This window comes from Dendropsophus ebraccatus, chromosome 13 (assembly GCF_027789765.1).
Source record: "Dendropsophus ebraccatus isolate aDenEbr1 chromosome 13, aDenEbr1.pat, whole genome shotgun sequence".
Taxonomy (NCBI): Eukaryota; Metazoa; Chordata; class Amphibia; order Anura; family Hylidae; genus Dendropsophus; species Dendropsophus ebraccatus.
In genome coordinates, this window is record NC_091466.1 from 16,593,812 (window position 1) to 16,609,206 (window position 15,395).

The window sequence follows — 15,395 nt, forward strand, 5'->3', positions numbered from 1 at the left end:
TGAGATTTTTAATTAGAAGTAAATTACAAATCTATATAACTTTCTGAAACCAGTTGATTTGAAAGAAAAAGATTTTTGTCCCGCAAGTAAGTATAGTGTTCACACATGGGGGTCAATAGTGACCAGGAAAACACTGCTCAATGTATAAAATAGAGAAAATGTTCCCAAGTATGGCGCCATTCCTATTCCGGGCACTCACTGGGGGGGAAGCACAGGAGGCGCGCCGACCCACCACCAGTGAAAGGAAACCCCCGCCCCTTTATGATGCGGCTCTATTATAATCAATGGAGCCGCATCATAGAGGAGGGTGGGGGTTTCCTCCCACCGGCCCACCTCCAGTGCTTCACCCGACCGGTGCCTGGGAATAGAACGCTGCCTATGCAGGAATAAAACCTTAGTAAAAGAATTTTACTTATTTGTTGCTTAAATTCAAGTACAGTGGTACCTTGGTTTAAGAGTAACTTGGTTTAAGATCGTTTTGGTTTAAGAGCTCTCAGTTTTTCAAAATTGTGACTTGGTTTAAGAGCAGTGCATTGGTTTAAGAGCTCCCTGTACTGGGTGGGAGCGCGAGTGGAGGAGGGGCGTGGCCTGCATAGCGGGGTCTTCAGCACTGTACTCTGACCCAGGAAGTCTCCCTCACCTTCCAAATCATAGCAGATCCACTTTAGGCTGGGGCTTGCATCAGGGGACAGGACTGTGGGGGTAATCTCTCCGGACGGAAAGTGCTGCATGCATGTGCCCACATCTGTCCTGCTCATTCCTTCATACTCCCTGCAGTCTCTGTCCGCCCCGTGTTTCCCATCCTCACCATTACTGTACAGTAACTTATAATATCACATATTCTGCTTATTTCTGAATGTTTGTTTCATTAGCTTTACATGTTATTCAGAATAATAAATCATTATTTTTGGGGTGTGGAACCAATTGTCTGCATTTCTATGATTTCTAATGGGAAAATTTGCTTTGGTTTAAGAGTAGATTTGGATTACAAGCACGGACAAGAAACGAATAATGCTCGTAATTCAAGGCACCACTGTATTTACATTTTATTTTTATATTTACAAACCTGTGGAAGGATCAATGTTTAAAGAGAAACAAAAACACACTCTCTCTCTCTCTCTCCATCTGTACGTGGCTACAGTACTGTCTTGACCTGAGGTCAGCTTCTGGTTGCTGGCTTTTGCCACTAGGGGGCGCTAGCTGCATATATGTTTATTTATGTTGGCTCATTTGAGTTGAATGGGGGCTCTTTTTAATTGTTGTGTTCCCATCATACCTCTGCCACAAAGAAATGATGGATGCCATGTTACAAAAAAATAAAATAAAGTATATACCGCATGGTGTGTGTGTGTGTGTGTGTGTGTGTGTGTGTGTGTGTGTGTGTATATATATATATATATATATTTTTTTTTTTTTTATTATTATTATTATTTTTTCATAACTTCTTTAATACTTTGTATGATGTCATAGTAGAGCGCCCATAGACAATACCTCGGTAAGCCTTTGGATTCCATCGGGGACAATCGGTCAGTACATGTAATCCATGAAACTCCTTAGTACTATGTGGGGGGCCGTGTTTGCAGCTGTCCTGTAAATCACTACAACATTAAAGGCTTTTCCAATCACAGCTGATTGATGGCCTGTCCTCAGGATCAGTCATCACTATCAGATCAGCAGGGGGCTTACACCCGGCACCCCTAGCCCACCACACAATTTCCAGAGCCATCTGCTTTTGATGCCACTCTCCCAGCTCCTTTTATATCTTGGTGGGGTCTGAACCCCCAGAACTTATTATGTGTCCAAAGCTTTTAACCTGTATAGTGGAAATAAACTAGTGTAGGCCTTTGCTGGCACTGATCATCAGGGGGCGCTATTTTCTGCTGCCACTAGTGACAGGTCCGCTGGGATATTAGCCCAAACAGCAGTTAAAAAAAAACTAAAATCTTTATTTTGGTCAATTGCGTCTAGTAAAGAATACAATGGACTCTTAGTTATAATTCATGAGGGGAGCGCTCCCCCCCAGCTTTTATCCTGTCCCCTTACCATTCACTGACGGTCACTGTATACACAGTGGTTGTCAGTCAACATCGAGGAGAGGTGGGGGAGTGACCCACTCATGAATACTGCAGCTTACACGGCTTTAGTTGTTGTTTTATTTGTACTATTGGGTCTAATAGCTCAAGGGGCCCGGTATCTATTATATGTTATAATCTATAGAGTGCTGTATAATGGAAGGTCCGTTCACAAATCCACAATGTACTACGGTTGATGTGATTTTCTTTTGTGTGTGAATGGGGTTTAGGAGACCCCTTTTACATGTATTGTACTATAATCTATTCTGATACATCCTCTGTGTCCGATCGTGATCTGATAACCAACATCATTCTAGATTGTACAGTTCACAATGTAGTCACATTAGGCCGAGTTCACATGTTAAGGGTTTCAGTGCAGTTTCTTTATCCAATGCAAATGACTAAGGTTTTTTTTTTACCCTATTCACATGCACTGGAAAAAGTTGACTAAGCTCAATGTGCTGAACTAGTCTAAAAGAACGTGTGGTGTGAATGGGGCCTTAGAGGAAACCTTACTAGCATGTCTATATGCAGATTGGCTTTAGTGTCCCCAGACTGTTTGAAGGCTGTCCAGTCTTACAATTATAAATTATTTAACATTTATTTTACCGTAGAGGATGTCTGGACTTGTATCCAGCGGTTACACACATTGCCCTGATGAATTTCAATTTTTGGAAGTAAATTTTGGTTTTCCTTATTGTCTTATGGCAGCTCATAGTTTGTGCTGCCTATGGAATCAAAGGAAATTAAAATTTCAGGTAAATTTTATTTTTCCAAAAAGTCCAAAGTTTTTGGTTTTCTAAAATTTTAGATCACACCAAATGAAAGAAAATAGAATGAATGAAGGGTATAGCCAAAGGTAATGTAAATCACAAGTGATGGCAGATGCAAGTGTCCAAGAGGTGGGGCTGAGCTGCTCTAGTTCCACGGCATGGCTTGCTTCCTTGCTTCCCCACCCCTCCCTCTCTCCTGAGGAAGCCAAATTCTAATTGTAAGTGTATGTTAACACTACGGAATCGGTGCGGAATTTCAAGCGCGTCGGACTTCACTTCAGGTTTCGTCTGTCCCATTGATTTATTAGGATGTCTCACATGGATGGCGGAGTGCGCTTGAGACATCCTATTGAATCAATGGGACAGGTGGAACCTCAAGGGGAGTCTTCCGTGAGAGATTTGCTTAAAATTCTGCACTGTTTCTTTAATGTGAACCTTACCTGATGTGGGCCTTCATTTTAGACTGCTTTACAAATGATTGATTCCACTATTAGGCTATGTTCACACTACGTAAAAGCCATCGACAACAACGGCCGTACTTTATGCGCCTGTGAACACTGCCCTATCTGCTATGGGATCCTGGCCGGAGCGTATACACATCGTATAAGCTCCGGCCGGGATCCCATGCAGACCCGCAAATAACTGACATGTCAGTTTTCTGCGGCCGCAATTCAGTCAATTGCGGCCGCAGAAAGCTCTGTCAGTTCACACAATGAAGCAAGCGGCACCGGACGCTTGCTTTATTGTGTGCTGTGATGTGTTCTGATACGGGCGCTGTGCGCCCATATCAGAACACTATGGCCATAAAGATCATCCAGCCGATACTGTAGGTCCGGCCGGGATGATCTGTGCAGGCAGAGACCGGCCGTTCCGTGACCCGGCCGGGGTCACAGAACGGCTGGTCTCTTACAGAGTGTGAACATAGCCTCAGGGTATGTGCACACTACAGAATTCGCACAGATTCCAGTGGATTCCGGATTTGTCAAGTCAATTCTTTGGGTGGACGGCGAAATCTGCCTGAGCATAGAATGGAGCCTATAGGACGGGCGGGGATTAAAGCGGAAACGCTCACGGAATCCGCTGGAAGTTGTCCATGTGAATTCTGTACTGATAACACTAAAAAAAAAAAAAAAAAAAAAAAAAAAAAAAAAAGCTAAACCACAGAGAAGTCGCAAGCAGGTTGTATTATACAATAACATTTAGCTTTAGCTGTCCAGGCATGATGGGAATTGTAGTTTTGCAACAGCTGGAGGGCTGAAGGTGTGGATTTTTTAGCGACTTGTGTCACATTATATAACAGATTATGAGCAACACTATGGGGGAGATTTATCATTCTTCGCAGATTCCTTGGAAAATGAAAGGTGGACTCTGATTGGTTGCTAGGGGCAACTAAGACAATTCTACTTCACACCAGTTTGATAAATCTCCGTGTCAGCCCAGTTGCCGATCTAGAGACCTGACCCTAAATAAAATGTGGCTATATTATACTACCCTGGGGCCAGCCTTAGGCTTGTTTTGCAGGCCATTTTGTGCTAAAAACAGATGTATTTATGTGCACTCGTTTTCCATCATAAAATAAGAGGATCAAAACACATCCGTCTTTTTAGCCTACACAGAAACATGGTCGACCGTGTAGTTTTTGTGTATGTTTTATATATATATATATATATATATATATATATATATATATATATATAATGGAAGTCAATGGAGAAAACGGGTGCACACAAATACATCCGTGTTTTCATCAGTTTTTTTGCAAAAACGCAGTGTGAACCCAGCCTTAGGCCCCGTTCCCACTGAGCAAAACTAGCGGAATTGTCCGCTGCGGAATTCCGTTAGCCTCCCGCTCATAATGGGAGTCTATGGGAGGCGTGTGCTCCTGCCCTGTCCGCACTGAAAAATGAACATGTTCCGCCTTGGAATTCCGCTAGTTTTGCTCAGTGGGAACGGGGCCTTAGATGGTAAGCTCTTCTGGGCAGTTTATTGTCACTTTATTAGATTTCTCTCCCTAGTTATAAAGCACTGTAGAATATCCTGCTGTTATATAAATAAAGTTTTTCCTCCTGTTTTAAACAGTGAGCAGCGTTTGCCCATAGCAACCAATCAGCATCCAGCTTTCACTTTGCCCCCATGTTTTCTAAAATGTAAGCGGCGCTGTGATTGGTCGCTATGGGTAACTGGGTTTAACCCATGGATGCCAATGGCTGTGACCTCCTCAGCTGAGGACGCCAAGGCTTTCTCATGGCCGTCATGAATCATGTATTATTCAGCGCAGCACACTGTCGCTTCTTTCTCTCCCCGACGTCACTTCCGACCGGGGCGGACATTATAGCCTCGGATAATAATAGCCCTGAAACAAATGGAATGTAAAGCAGCTTCGGGAGCGCGCCTAGGGGCGGCCTAGCTGCATTGTTTACGGGGAGGCGGCTTGTTGATAAAGCATTTGTTATTCAAAATAAAAAAAAAAAAAAACGGGGAATTTCTGGAAGACTGGGATTTGCGTAGCGGCGTACGCGCGCTCCCGGGCTGGCGGGGCCGCGCCTGAGGAGTGGAGGCTGGGGAGAGAGAGAGGAGAGGGAGAGAGATGTGACCGGAGGAGCCCGCTTGTGTCCTCCGCCCTGAGGCAGGCGACATCTCCCTTAGCTGCTCGGGAACCAGACCACCATGGCGGACAAGGGGAGGCTGAGCTTCCCGGGAGCGCTCAACCGGCCGGTGCCCATGAACTTGTTCGCCACTTGGGAGATTGATGGCTCCAGCCCCAGCTGTATTCCCAGGTGAGGGCGCCAGGAGGGGGGTGACGGGGGTGACAGCCTGCTGGGGGATCTCTATACAGATTACAGGGCGGCGCTGCCAATCCCAATCCCTCATCTGCCGGGGATTATCACCCGGGAGCACGTGACCACTGTTTACATGTACAGGGGAGAGCGGGAGGAGGACGCCGTCAGCATGGAGGGGGGCACTGGTACTATATACTCTATACTGGGAGCATGGAGGGGGGCACTGGTACTATATACTCTATACTGGGAGCATGGAGGGGGGCACTGGTACTATATACTCTATAGAGAGCTGCCGTCAGCATGGAGGGGGGCACTGGTACTATATACTCTATAGAGAGCTGCCGTCAGCATGGAGGGGGGCACTGGTACTATATACTCTATAGAGAGCTGCCGTCAGCATGGAGGGGGCACTGGTACTATATACTCTATAGAGAGCTGCCGTCAGCATGGAGGGGGCACTGGTACTATATACTCTATAGAGAGCTGCCGTCAGCATGGAGGGGGGCACTGGTACTATATGCTCTATACTGTCAGCATGGAGGGGGGCACTGGTACTATATACTCTATACTGTCAGCATGGAGGGGGGCACTGGTACTATATACTCTATAGAGAGCTGCTGTCAGCATGGAGGGGGGCACTGGTACTATATACTCTATAGAGAGCTGCTGTCAGCATGGAGGGGGGCACTGGTACTATATACTCTATACTGGGAGCATGGAGGGGGCATGCTTATACTATATACTCTATACTGGGAGCATGGAGGGGAGCATGCTTATACTATATACTCTATACTGGGAGCATGGAGGGGAGCATGCTTATACTATATACTCTATACTGGGAGCATGGAGGGGAGCATGCTTATACTATATACTCTATACTGTCAGCATGGAGGGGAGCATGCTTATACTATATACTCTATACTGTCAGCATGGAGGGGGCATGCTTATACTATATACTCTATACTGGGAGCATGGAGGGGGGCATGCATATACTATATACTCTATACTGGGAGCATGGAGGGGGGCATGCTTGTACCATATACTCTATACTGGGAGCATGGAGGGGAGCATGCTTATACCATATACTCTATACTGGGAGCATGGAGGGGAGCATGCTTATACCATATACTCTATACTGGGAGCATGGAGGGGAGCATGCTTGTACCATATACTCTATACTGGGAGCATGGAGGGGAGCATGCTTATACCATATACTCTATACTGGATGCGTGGAGGGGAGCATGCTTGTACCATATACTCTATACTGGATGCGTGGAGGGGAGCATGCTTGTACCATATACTCTATACTGGGAGCATGGAGGGGAGCATGCTTATACCATATACTCTATACTGGGAGCATGGAGGGGAGCATGCTTATACCATATACTCTATACTGGATGCGTGGAGGGGAGCATGCTTATACTATATACTCTATAGAGAGCTGCTGTCAGCATGGAGGTTAGCATTCTTAAACTATATAGAGAGCTACTGTCAGCATGGAGGGGGTACTGATACTATATACTCTGTAGAAAGCTATTATCAGCATGGAGGGGGGCACTATAGGAGTACTGATACTATATACTCTATAAAGAGCTGCTGTCAGCATGAATGGGAGCATGCTCATACTATATAGAGAGCTACTATCAGCATGGAGGGGGGGCCCCTATAGGAGTACTGATACTATATACTCTATAGAGAGCTACCGGCCATGGTTTTTTTTATCAAGTTGTGATATGAGGAAGGATGATGTGTCAGCTGTCTCCATTGTTCATGGGCAGCAGCAGCAGCCTGGAACTACAACCCCATCATTCTGTGGGTGCCAGGCATCTCTATCTGTCCCTAATGTGGGGATGCTGAGGGTTGTAGTTCTACAGTAGCCGTAAAGTAACTAATGGGAAAAAAATAGTGTAGCTCCAAGGATGGAAACTTCTACTGTCTGTCTGGGCATGCTGAGGGTTGTAGTTCCTACAGCAGCTGTAAAGCTATGGCCGGGGGGGGGGGGGGGGGCTCTATTATCTGTTCCTAACTTGTGATGCTGAGAGTTGTAGTTGTAAAGCCTCAGATATGGGGAACGCTGTCCTAGCACCGTGACCCCCTTTAATTCTAGAAGTTTGTGTTTCTTTACTATCTATCCCCATTGTCAGAATGCTGGGAGTTGTAGTTTTCCAACAGCTGTAAAGCCTGATCTAGCTCCACTGCCTCTCCCTGGTATCCGTCTGAGGAGGTCGACTGTCTGTCCCTGATCTGGGCCTGCTGGGGAGGTGTATTTTGTAAAGCCAGTGATTTGAAAACCTTTAGCTAGCCTCTGGCTGTCAGAGAATGCTGGGAGTTGTAGTTGTACAACAGCTGGAGATCACTGCTGTAGCAGAATCCCTGACCTACATCTGCTGAAAAGTTTTCAGACGGAAACAATGTAGTGGATGATGGAGAAAGCTGCTGACAATGTGGCTACGCACAGACCCTAAACAATGCCAATGAGAGAAATGTGCGGCTTTTGATCATTGTTTGGGATTTAAAGGGCGTATTTGTCTTTGTCCATAGTCTGATGGGCTACGTGTGGCTGGGTATCTGAGAGATGACACCCCCCCCCGGATCTGTAAGAGTTAAAGAACTTTGGTGTCTAACTTGTTCCTGTGAGCTCCGCTGCTACCATTGAGATGTATGCGAGTATAATGCTAACCAGCTTCATTTATGGTGATCTGTAAGTGGAGGTGAATGGCAGCCGGGCTCAGTGTTTCCCCAACCTGTGACTTTTTAGCTGTTGCAGAACTACACCTCCCATCATGCCCTAACAGGGACTCTTCAGTAGCTCGTCTCTATCTCTCATTTATTCCAGTAGTTAGAGGGGATCGCAACTCTGTTTCCAGCCTTTGCAGCAGTTGTAAAGCCAGTGATGGGGAGACAGGATCTCTACTCTCTGCCCACAGGCTTTAGCTGTCAGAGTATGCTGAGAGTTGTAGTTGTACAGCCATAGGTTGGGATACATTGGCCTAGCCGAAAGCCCCTTCATTCTTGCACTTTGGGGTGGTCTCTAGTTGCCATCCCCAGTGCATGGCTGTCAGGGAATGCTGGGAGTTGTAGTCCGGAGAGCCAGTAATCTGGGAAACACTGGCTTGTCTCCGTCTTTCCTTTCCTCCATTCCTGCAGTTAGAGGGAATTCTGCTCTTCTGTGTGGTTGACATGTCACAATGTGCCTGAAGATGTTCTTTATAAATGCTGCCTATTGTTTCTTTATTGTGTATACAAAGTATTTCTGCTTGTTACAATATTATTCATTGTTTCTCCACTGTACAAAACCTTGGAATCTGTCTCTTTCCAAGTACTCTAGTTCCATGTATCATGTTAGTATGAGTATGTAGCACCTACCTACTTTGCCTTGAAAACTAGAAAGCACAATGCTGATAGCTATAGGTATGCTGGGCATTGTAGTTCCCCGGCTTTTAGAGGGTGACAGGTTGCAAATACATGCAGTGAGATCTTAGAAGAAAGTGTTCTGGTTAGATTACAGACTGAGAAGAAGAGGGGGGGGGGGGGGTTAGGTAGAAATATCAAGGGGATTATCAATGGCTGCAGTTAAAACCCAGCTGTGATCTGTGTAAGCACAGCTATATATCCTTAAGAGAGGATTACAGGATGAGGATAGGTTGTGGTGCGTTTACATGAAGCGATAATTCGCCCAATCGATCTTTTAACGATTTTCAAGCACAATTTGGTTTTTATAACTATCAGCGTTTAGACGAATAAATCGTTAGAATAATCGTTATTGCGATCGTTTTTAAGATTGCCTAAGCCCGTCTCACACTTAGGGTAAATCTTTGAAAGACTGTTTACACGGTGATCTGCGAATAACGACCGATTTGAGAACATGTTGAAAGATCACAATGAACGATTTCTCGCTCGTCGCTTGATTGCTCGCTGTGTTTAAACGAGCCGATTATCTCTCAAATGCCATCGTTAGCTCGAAAATTCGAAATCGGGTGCTGTGCATTGCAATATGACATGATCCGTGGCCCGGGCTTCCTGCAGATATATTGGGATAGATCCTGGCCAGTTTCTCTCTGATCTCCTCCGTGCAGAGCATTGCTGCAGGCTGAGCCGTGAAAATAAAGGTATCTGACAAGTTGAGCTCTGCTGCGCTGACAGATCAGCACTGTGGAAAGCGATCTGCGGAGGAGTTATACAGGTAGAAATGACAGGCTTCACTGAGGCCAGCCGTCCGGTGACAGGCTTTCCACAATGGTATAATCATAGGCTAGAGGTGACCGGCACTTATGCTGCTCAGCTTCACTCTCTCCGAACAGGTCAGGTCTCCAGGTTCTAGAATAATCTAACCAAGGAATAGAGAACCGTGGCTTGCCAGCTGTTGCAAAACTACAACTCCCATTATGCTTGGACAGCTAAAGTTTTGGCTGTCCAGGCATGATGGGAGTTGTAGTTTTGCAACAGCTGGAGAACCAAGGTTCCCTACCCCTGCTCTAACCCATTGTTTATCGGGAGCCGTGACTTTTTACTGTAGGTGGACTTTTGGATCGGGCAGCATAAAAGTGATGACCGGTTCCCTTTAATATCCCAGCAGCACCCTCTGTAACGTCAGATGGGCCGGACTGTTGGCCGCACAGTGCTCATAGCAGCCCCTGACTTTTGCAGCTTGTGCCTCCTAGTTCTCTGTTCATGTGATGATCACACGTCCTCCGCTCAGTATAACACATAGCCCTGTACATCTCCACAATGCATCTTCTCTAGTCGTTCACTTGGTGCAGTTAAAGAGCAAGGCAATCCATACTAATAAGGGTACAGGGGCTTTCCTGTTCCATAGAATGGATTGCCATTGTAGGGGGTCCACCGCTCAGCACCCCCGTTTATCTGTATACAGTCTATTACAGATGACATGGTGCTTAAAAAACATACAGTATCTTCCATATATCAGCATGTGCTTCTAAAACGTTGAAAACGCTGATTCTATAGTACAGAGAGTCAAAGAGGTGTTCCCAAGGCCCTGAAGTGCTGAGGGATATAACGCTTTCTCGCTCCCCTTCCCATCCCTATCCCTGATTAACACTCAGCTTCCAACTGTGAATTAAAGTGTAACTGTCATTTTTCAGAAATTGATGAACATCAATAGTACAAGCAATTTTAAGAAACTCTGTAATGGGTTTTATTAAAGGGGTTTCCAGTGCTACAAAAACATGGCCACTTTCTTTTTGAGACAACACGACTCTTGTCTCAAGTTCAGGTGCGGTTTGCAATTAAGCTCCATTCACTATAATGGAACAGAGCAGCAAACCCCGCCCAAGCTGGAGACAAGAACGGGGCTGTCTCTGGAAGAAAGTGGACATGTTTTTGTAGCGCTGGATAACTCCTTTAAGCAAAAAGCGGTTTTCCTACCTCCCCCTCACTTCAGAAGAAGCAGGATTTCTGTGTCCATTATGCTCAATAGAAAGGGGAGGGGTTGAAAGGATGAGTGAGCACAGAAAGGAGAAAAGGCAGCCCTGTAAAACACCCTGCAATCTTCTCCTGCCAAGCTCCCAGATAAGCACTGACCTCTGTCATACAGACTTCAAACTGCTGGGCTGCTTCTCTGCTCTCCCTGCTCACTTATCCCCCTCCCCCTCTATACATTATAATGGACTCGGCAAACCCGTCTTCACTTTGCTTCTCTGTAATGAAGACGGCTTTGCCTGATAATGAGCAGATAGGAAGGGAGGAGGCTGGGCAACAGTATCATCTTAAGTTCATGGAGGTTCTCCTTGAGCTTCTATGGGTAGAGTTACCAAGTAGGATGAAAGTAAAACAATATACTTGTCATACTTCCAATACCACTTAATCCAGATAAAGAGAAGAACACCCTTGAACAGCAGACAGATCCCTAGATCAACATTCCCATTCACCTTCCTAAATCCCTGTACACACTTTCTGCTGAGATCAGTTCCAGTGGTGGCTTGTTCCGTAGCTTTACAGTTTGTGTTTTAAAGGGGTATTTAAAGGGAATCCCAGATTCCCTTAATAAACCCCAAAACTACAATTCCCATCATGCCTAGACGGCCAAAGCTTTGTCCAGGCATGATGGGAATTATATAGTTGCAATAGCTGGAGGGCTGCAGGTTCCCCCTTGCTGCCATAACTGGACATACACACAAGGTATTTGGTGGGTGAATGCTTATTTAGTTGGCAGCTGCCTCTTTTGATCTTTCTATACCAGTGAAGGGGATCGTGCGGCCCTCCCGCTGTTGTACAGTTCCCATCACGCTTGGCCAGTCAAAGCTTTGACTGTGCCCAGGCATGACGGCAACTGGAGTATGGCAACAGCTGGAGGGCCACACGTTCCCCTTCTTTGCTCGCTACACGTACGCTCAGTTTGGCAGAGCAAGCTTGTAGCTTCATTGGGCTAGGAGAGGATGCCAGACACTACCGGCATCAGTTAAAATCCAACGTGAACGATTCTGCTCTCTGCCATCAGTCAGGAGGCCACCCAACACTTTGATCTGGGCAGCGCTAGCTGACAATGCAGTGGGTCCAGCTGAGAGGTACCTGATGTGTATTGCCAGCTTCCGTCTGAGGAGCCACTCCAGCTGGTGCACTTGCACGAATGACATGGCACACATCCACTGTGGATTTCTCAGAAAATCCTTGGCAAAGATTCACAGCTAAAACTCCGATTTGTGCATGTGGATTATCCCGGCTGTCATTCAGGGGGTAATCCGTGCCAGCCGTGAACAGGCTGTAGATTTATATTCATTATTGGGAGCAGATAGGTTTTATCATATGAATATACAAAATCTCAATCTATTGTATAACCGGTGGATTCTCTCAGGATTAGTACACAAACTCCTTCCAAAATACTGAACAGGTGTGAACCCGGCCTGAAGGTTTCGGGTCCTGAATCCTTCACTCAGGCTATGGCCAATATGGGCATATGATCACTTAGTCTCTAGACCGCTCCATAGAGGAGCTTGCAATATGACTGTATGAAGTGCTAATCTGACATTGTAGACTGCACGTGTGCAGGTGACTGGTAGTCTGTGTAAATCCTGTTTTCTTAGACACATTGGAGGTGACCCATGGGCCCTGCTCTGCTGAATAATTTGGTAGCACAACCTACAGCATGGAAAGCATGCAGCCTCCTGACACCTCCTGTAACCATCATGCTGCCTAGTATCCTGGTATCTAACCTTATATCCAGATACAGCTGAGAGTCTACGGCTGACATTTTGGTAAGAAATGAAAGGTTAAAAAAATAAATAAACAATAATAAAAAAGTGTGTATGTGTATATAAGTATGTACGTGTGTGTGTGTATATATAATATATGTACACACACACGTACACACGTGTACACACACACACACACACACACGTACGTACGTACACACGTACGTACGTACACACACGTACGTACGTACACACGTACGTACGTACACACACGTACGTACACACACGTACGTACGTACACACACACGTACGTACGTACACACACACACACACACGTACGTACGCACACACACGTACGTACACACACACACGTACGTACGCACACACACGTACGTACGCACACACACGTACGTACGCACACACACACGTACGTACGCACACACACGTACGTACGCGCACACAAACGTACGCACGCGCACACACACGTACGCACGCGCACACGTACGTACGCACACGTACGTACGCACACACACACGTACGTACGCACACACAGACACACATGTACGTACGCACACACACACACACGTACGTACGCACACACACACACACGTACGTACACACACGTACGTACGCACACGCACACGTACGTACGCACACGCACACGTACGTACGCACACGTACGTACGCACACGTACGTACGCACACGTACGTACGCACACGTACGTACGCACACGTACGTACGCACACGTACGTACGCACACGTACGTACGCACACGCACACGTACGTACGCACACGCACACGTACGTACGCACACACACGCACACGTACGTACGCACACGCACACACACACACGTACGTACGCACACGCGTACGTACGCACACGCACACGTACGTACGCACACGTACGTACGCACACGTACGTACGCACACGTACGTACGCACACGTACGTACGCACACGCACACGTACGTACGCACACGTACGTACGCACACGCACACGTACGTACGCACACGCACACGTACGTACGCACACGCACACACACAGATGTAATGCTGACCAGGATTACTTTTTGACCAGTCTATCTTTTTGTGGATTGGCTCCTGGATAAATTTCTCGTATGTGTTTTAGCATATGGCTGGAAAAAAAAAAGGAATGTGACATTGAGATGTGGAGGAAATGAAAGAATTGCCATCTAAAGCTTTCTAGGAATCAGACTGAGCATATTCAGAATGTCTCAGAATCTCTAGTTTCTTTCATGTTAATTTTAGTAATAGAGAAAACACATATTTGACCTGTGCTCCGGCCATCTTTTGATTAAAAAAAAAAAAAGTGGGGGGGTTAGCGGAAACAGAGATACTTTCTTGCAAAAACGGCACCACCCCTGTCGCCAGGCTGTGTGTGGTATTACAATTAAGCTTCTTTTACTTTAGTGGAACTAAGCTGCAGTACCACACCTAAACTGAGACCAAGAGTGGTGCTGTTTCTCTAAATAAGTAGAAGTGTTCTTCCAGGCCTGGACAACCCCTTAAAGGGGTTATGCAGTGCTACAAAGACATGGCCACTTTCTTCCCAAGACAGCACCACTCTCGTCTCCAGTTTGGGTGGGGGTTTCCACTTAGTTCCATTAAAGTGAAAGGAGCTTAATTGCAAACTGCACCTGAACTTGAGACAAGAGCAGTGCTGTCTCTGAAGGGAAGTGGCCATATTTTTGTAGCGCTGGACAACCCCTTTGAATCTGGTTGTGTGTGGGGGTAAATGGTCTAATACTGGGGATATTTTAGGGTTATGTGACAGAAGCATGCAAGTGACTTAGTGTAGGACAGATCTGAGGCTGGCCTTACACTAGCCCTGTATGTAATGATCACCATAAGGTTACTGCTCCCTCTTGTCTCAGGAGGGAACCTTCCAGTAGGATGTGTGTGCTTTATGGCAGCTGGTGTAGATTACAGGCTACAGGAAGTGATGGAGAAGAGGGTCTCCTTCCCCAGAGACCAGGGAGCAACACAGCAGATGCACACAGGCCTTATGTGTGGATGTGAGCTCCAGCAGTACTATACAGCTGTCATGATATGCCTGCCTGTAGTAATCAGGTGATAATGAGTACTTATCAGCTGCTGTATGCCCTACAGGAAGCTGTGATTTGTTTCCAGTCTGACACAGTGCTCTCTGCTGCCCCCTCTGTCCATGTCAGAAACTGTCTAGAGCAGTATTAAATTCCCATAAAAAACCTCTCCTGCTCTCCAGACTGGAAAGAATACATCACTTCCTGCAGGACATACAGCAGCTGATCAGTACTGGAAAACTTGAGATTTTTTAATAGAAGTAATTTACAAAGAAGTTTATTTTCAAGAAAAAAAAAATTGTGAACAACCCCTTTAATGCGTGGAGGGAAGTTTATTATCGGTGATAGTTACCAAATCTTCAGCTTTCTATTTTTTCCTCCTTTTATGATTCCATTTCACCATCTTAATACACCGTCTCACATTCGCATTTGTCAGCAAGTTTGTGTAAAACCAGCGAAGATTCGGTTTCCTCCAAGCCCTGCAGATGTTGAAAAATAGATGTGAAGCGTATGACAGGCCGCTTTCACATCCCGTTTATTGGCCAGGTCACAATACATA

At 46.0% G+C, this 15,395-nt stretch overlaps 1 protein-coding gene across 3 annotated transcripts in view; it reads left to right on the plus strand.

Moving 5' to 3' along the window:
* The first annotated feature begins 5,031 nt into the window (after positions 1–5,031).
* PACS2 (phosphofurin acidic cluster sorting protein 2) overlaps positions 5,032–15,395 on the plus strand; it is a 57,071-nt gene continuing 46,707 nt past the window's right edge. For all 3 annotated transcript variants that reach the window (XM_069950192.1, XM_069950193.1, XM_069950194.1), the window contains exon 1: positions 5,032–5,622. In XM_069950192.1, the coding sequence (XP_069806293.1) occupies positions 5,513–5,622 (110 nt within the window). In that variant the 5' untranslated portion in view covers positions 5,032–5,512. The remainder of the gene's footprint in view (positions 5,623–15,395) is intronic.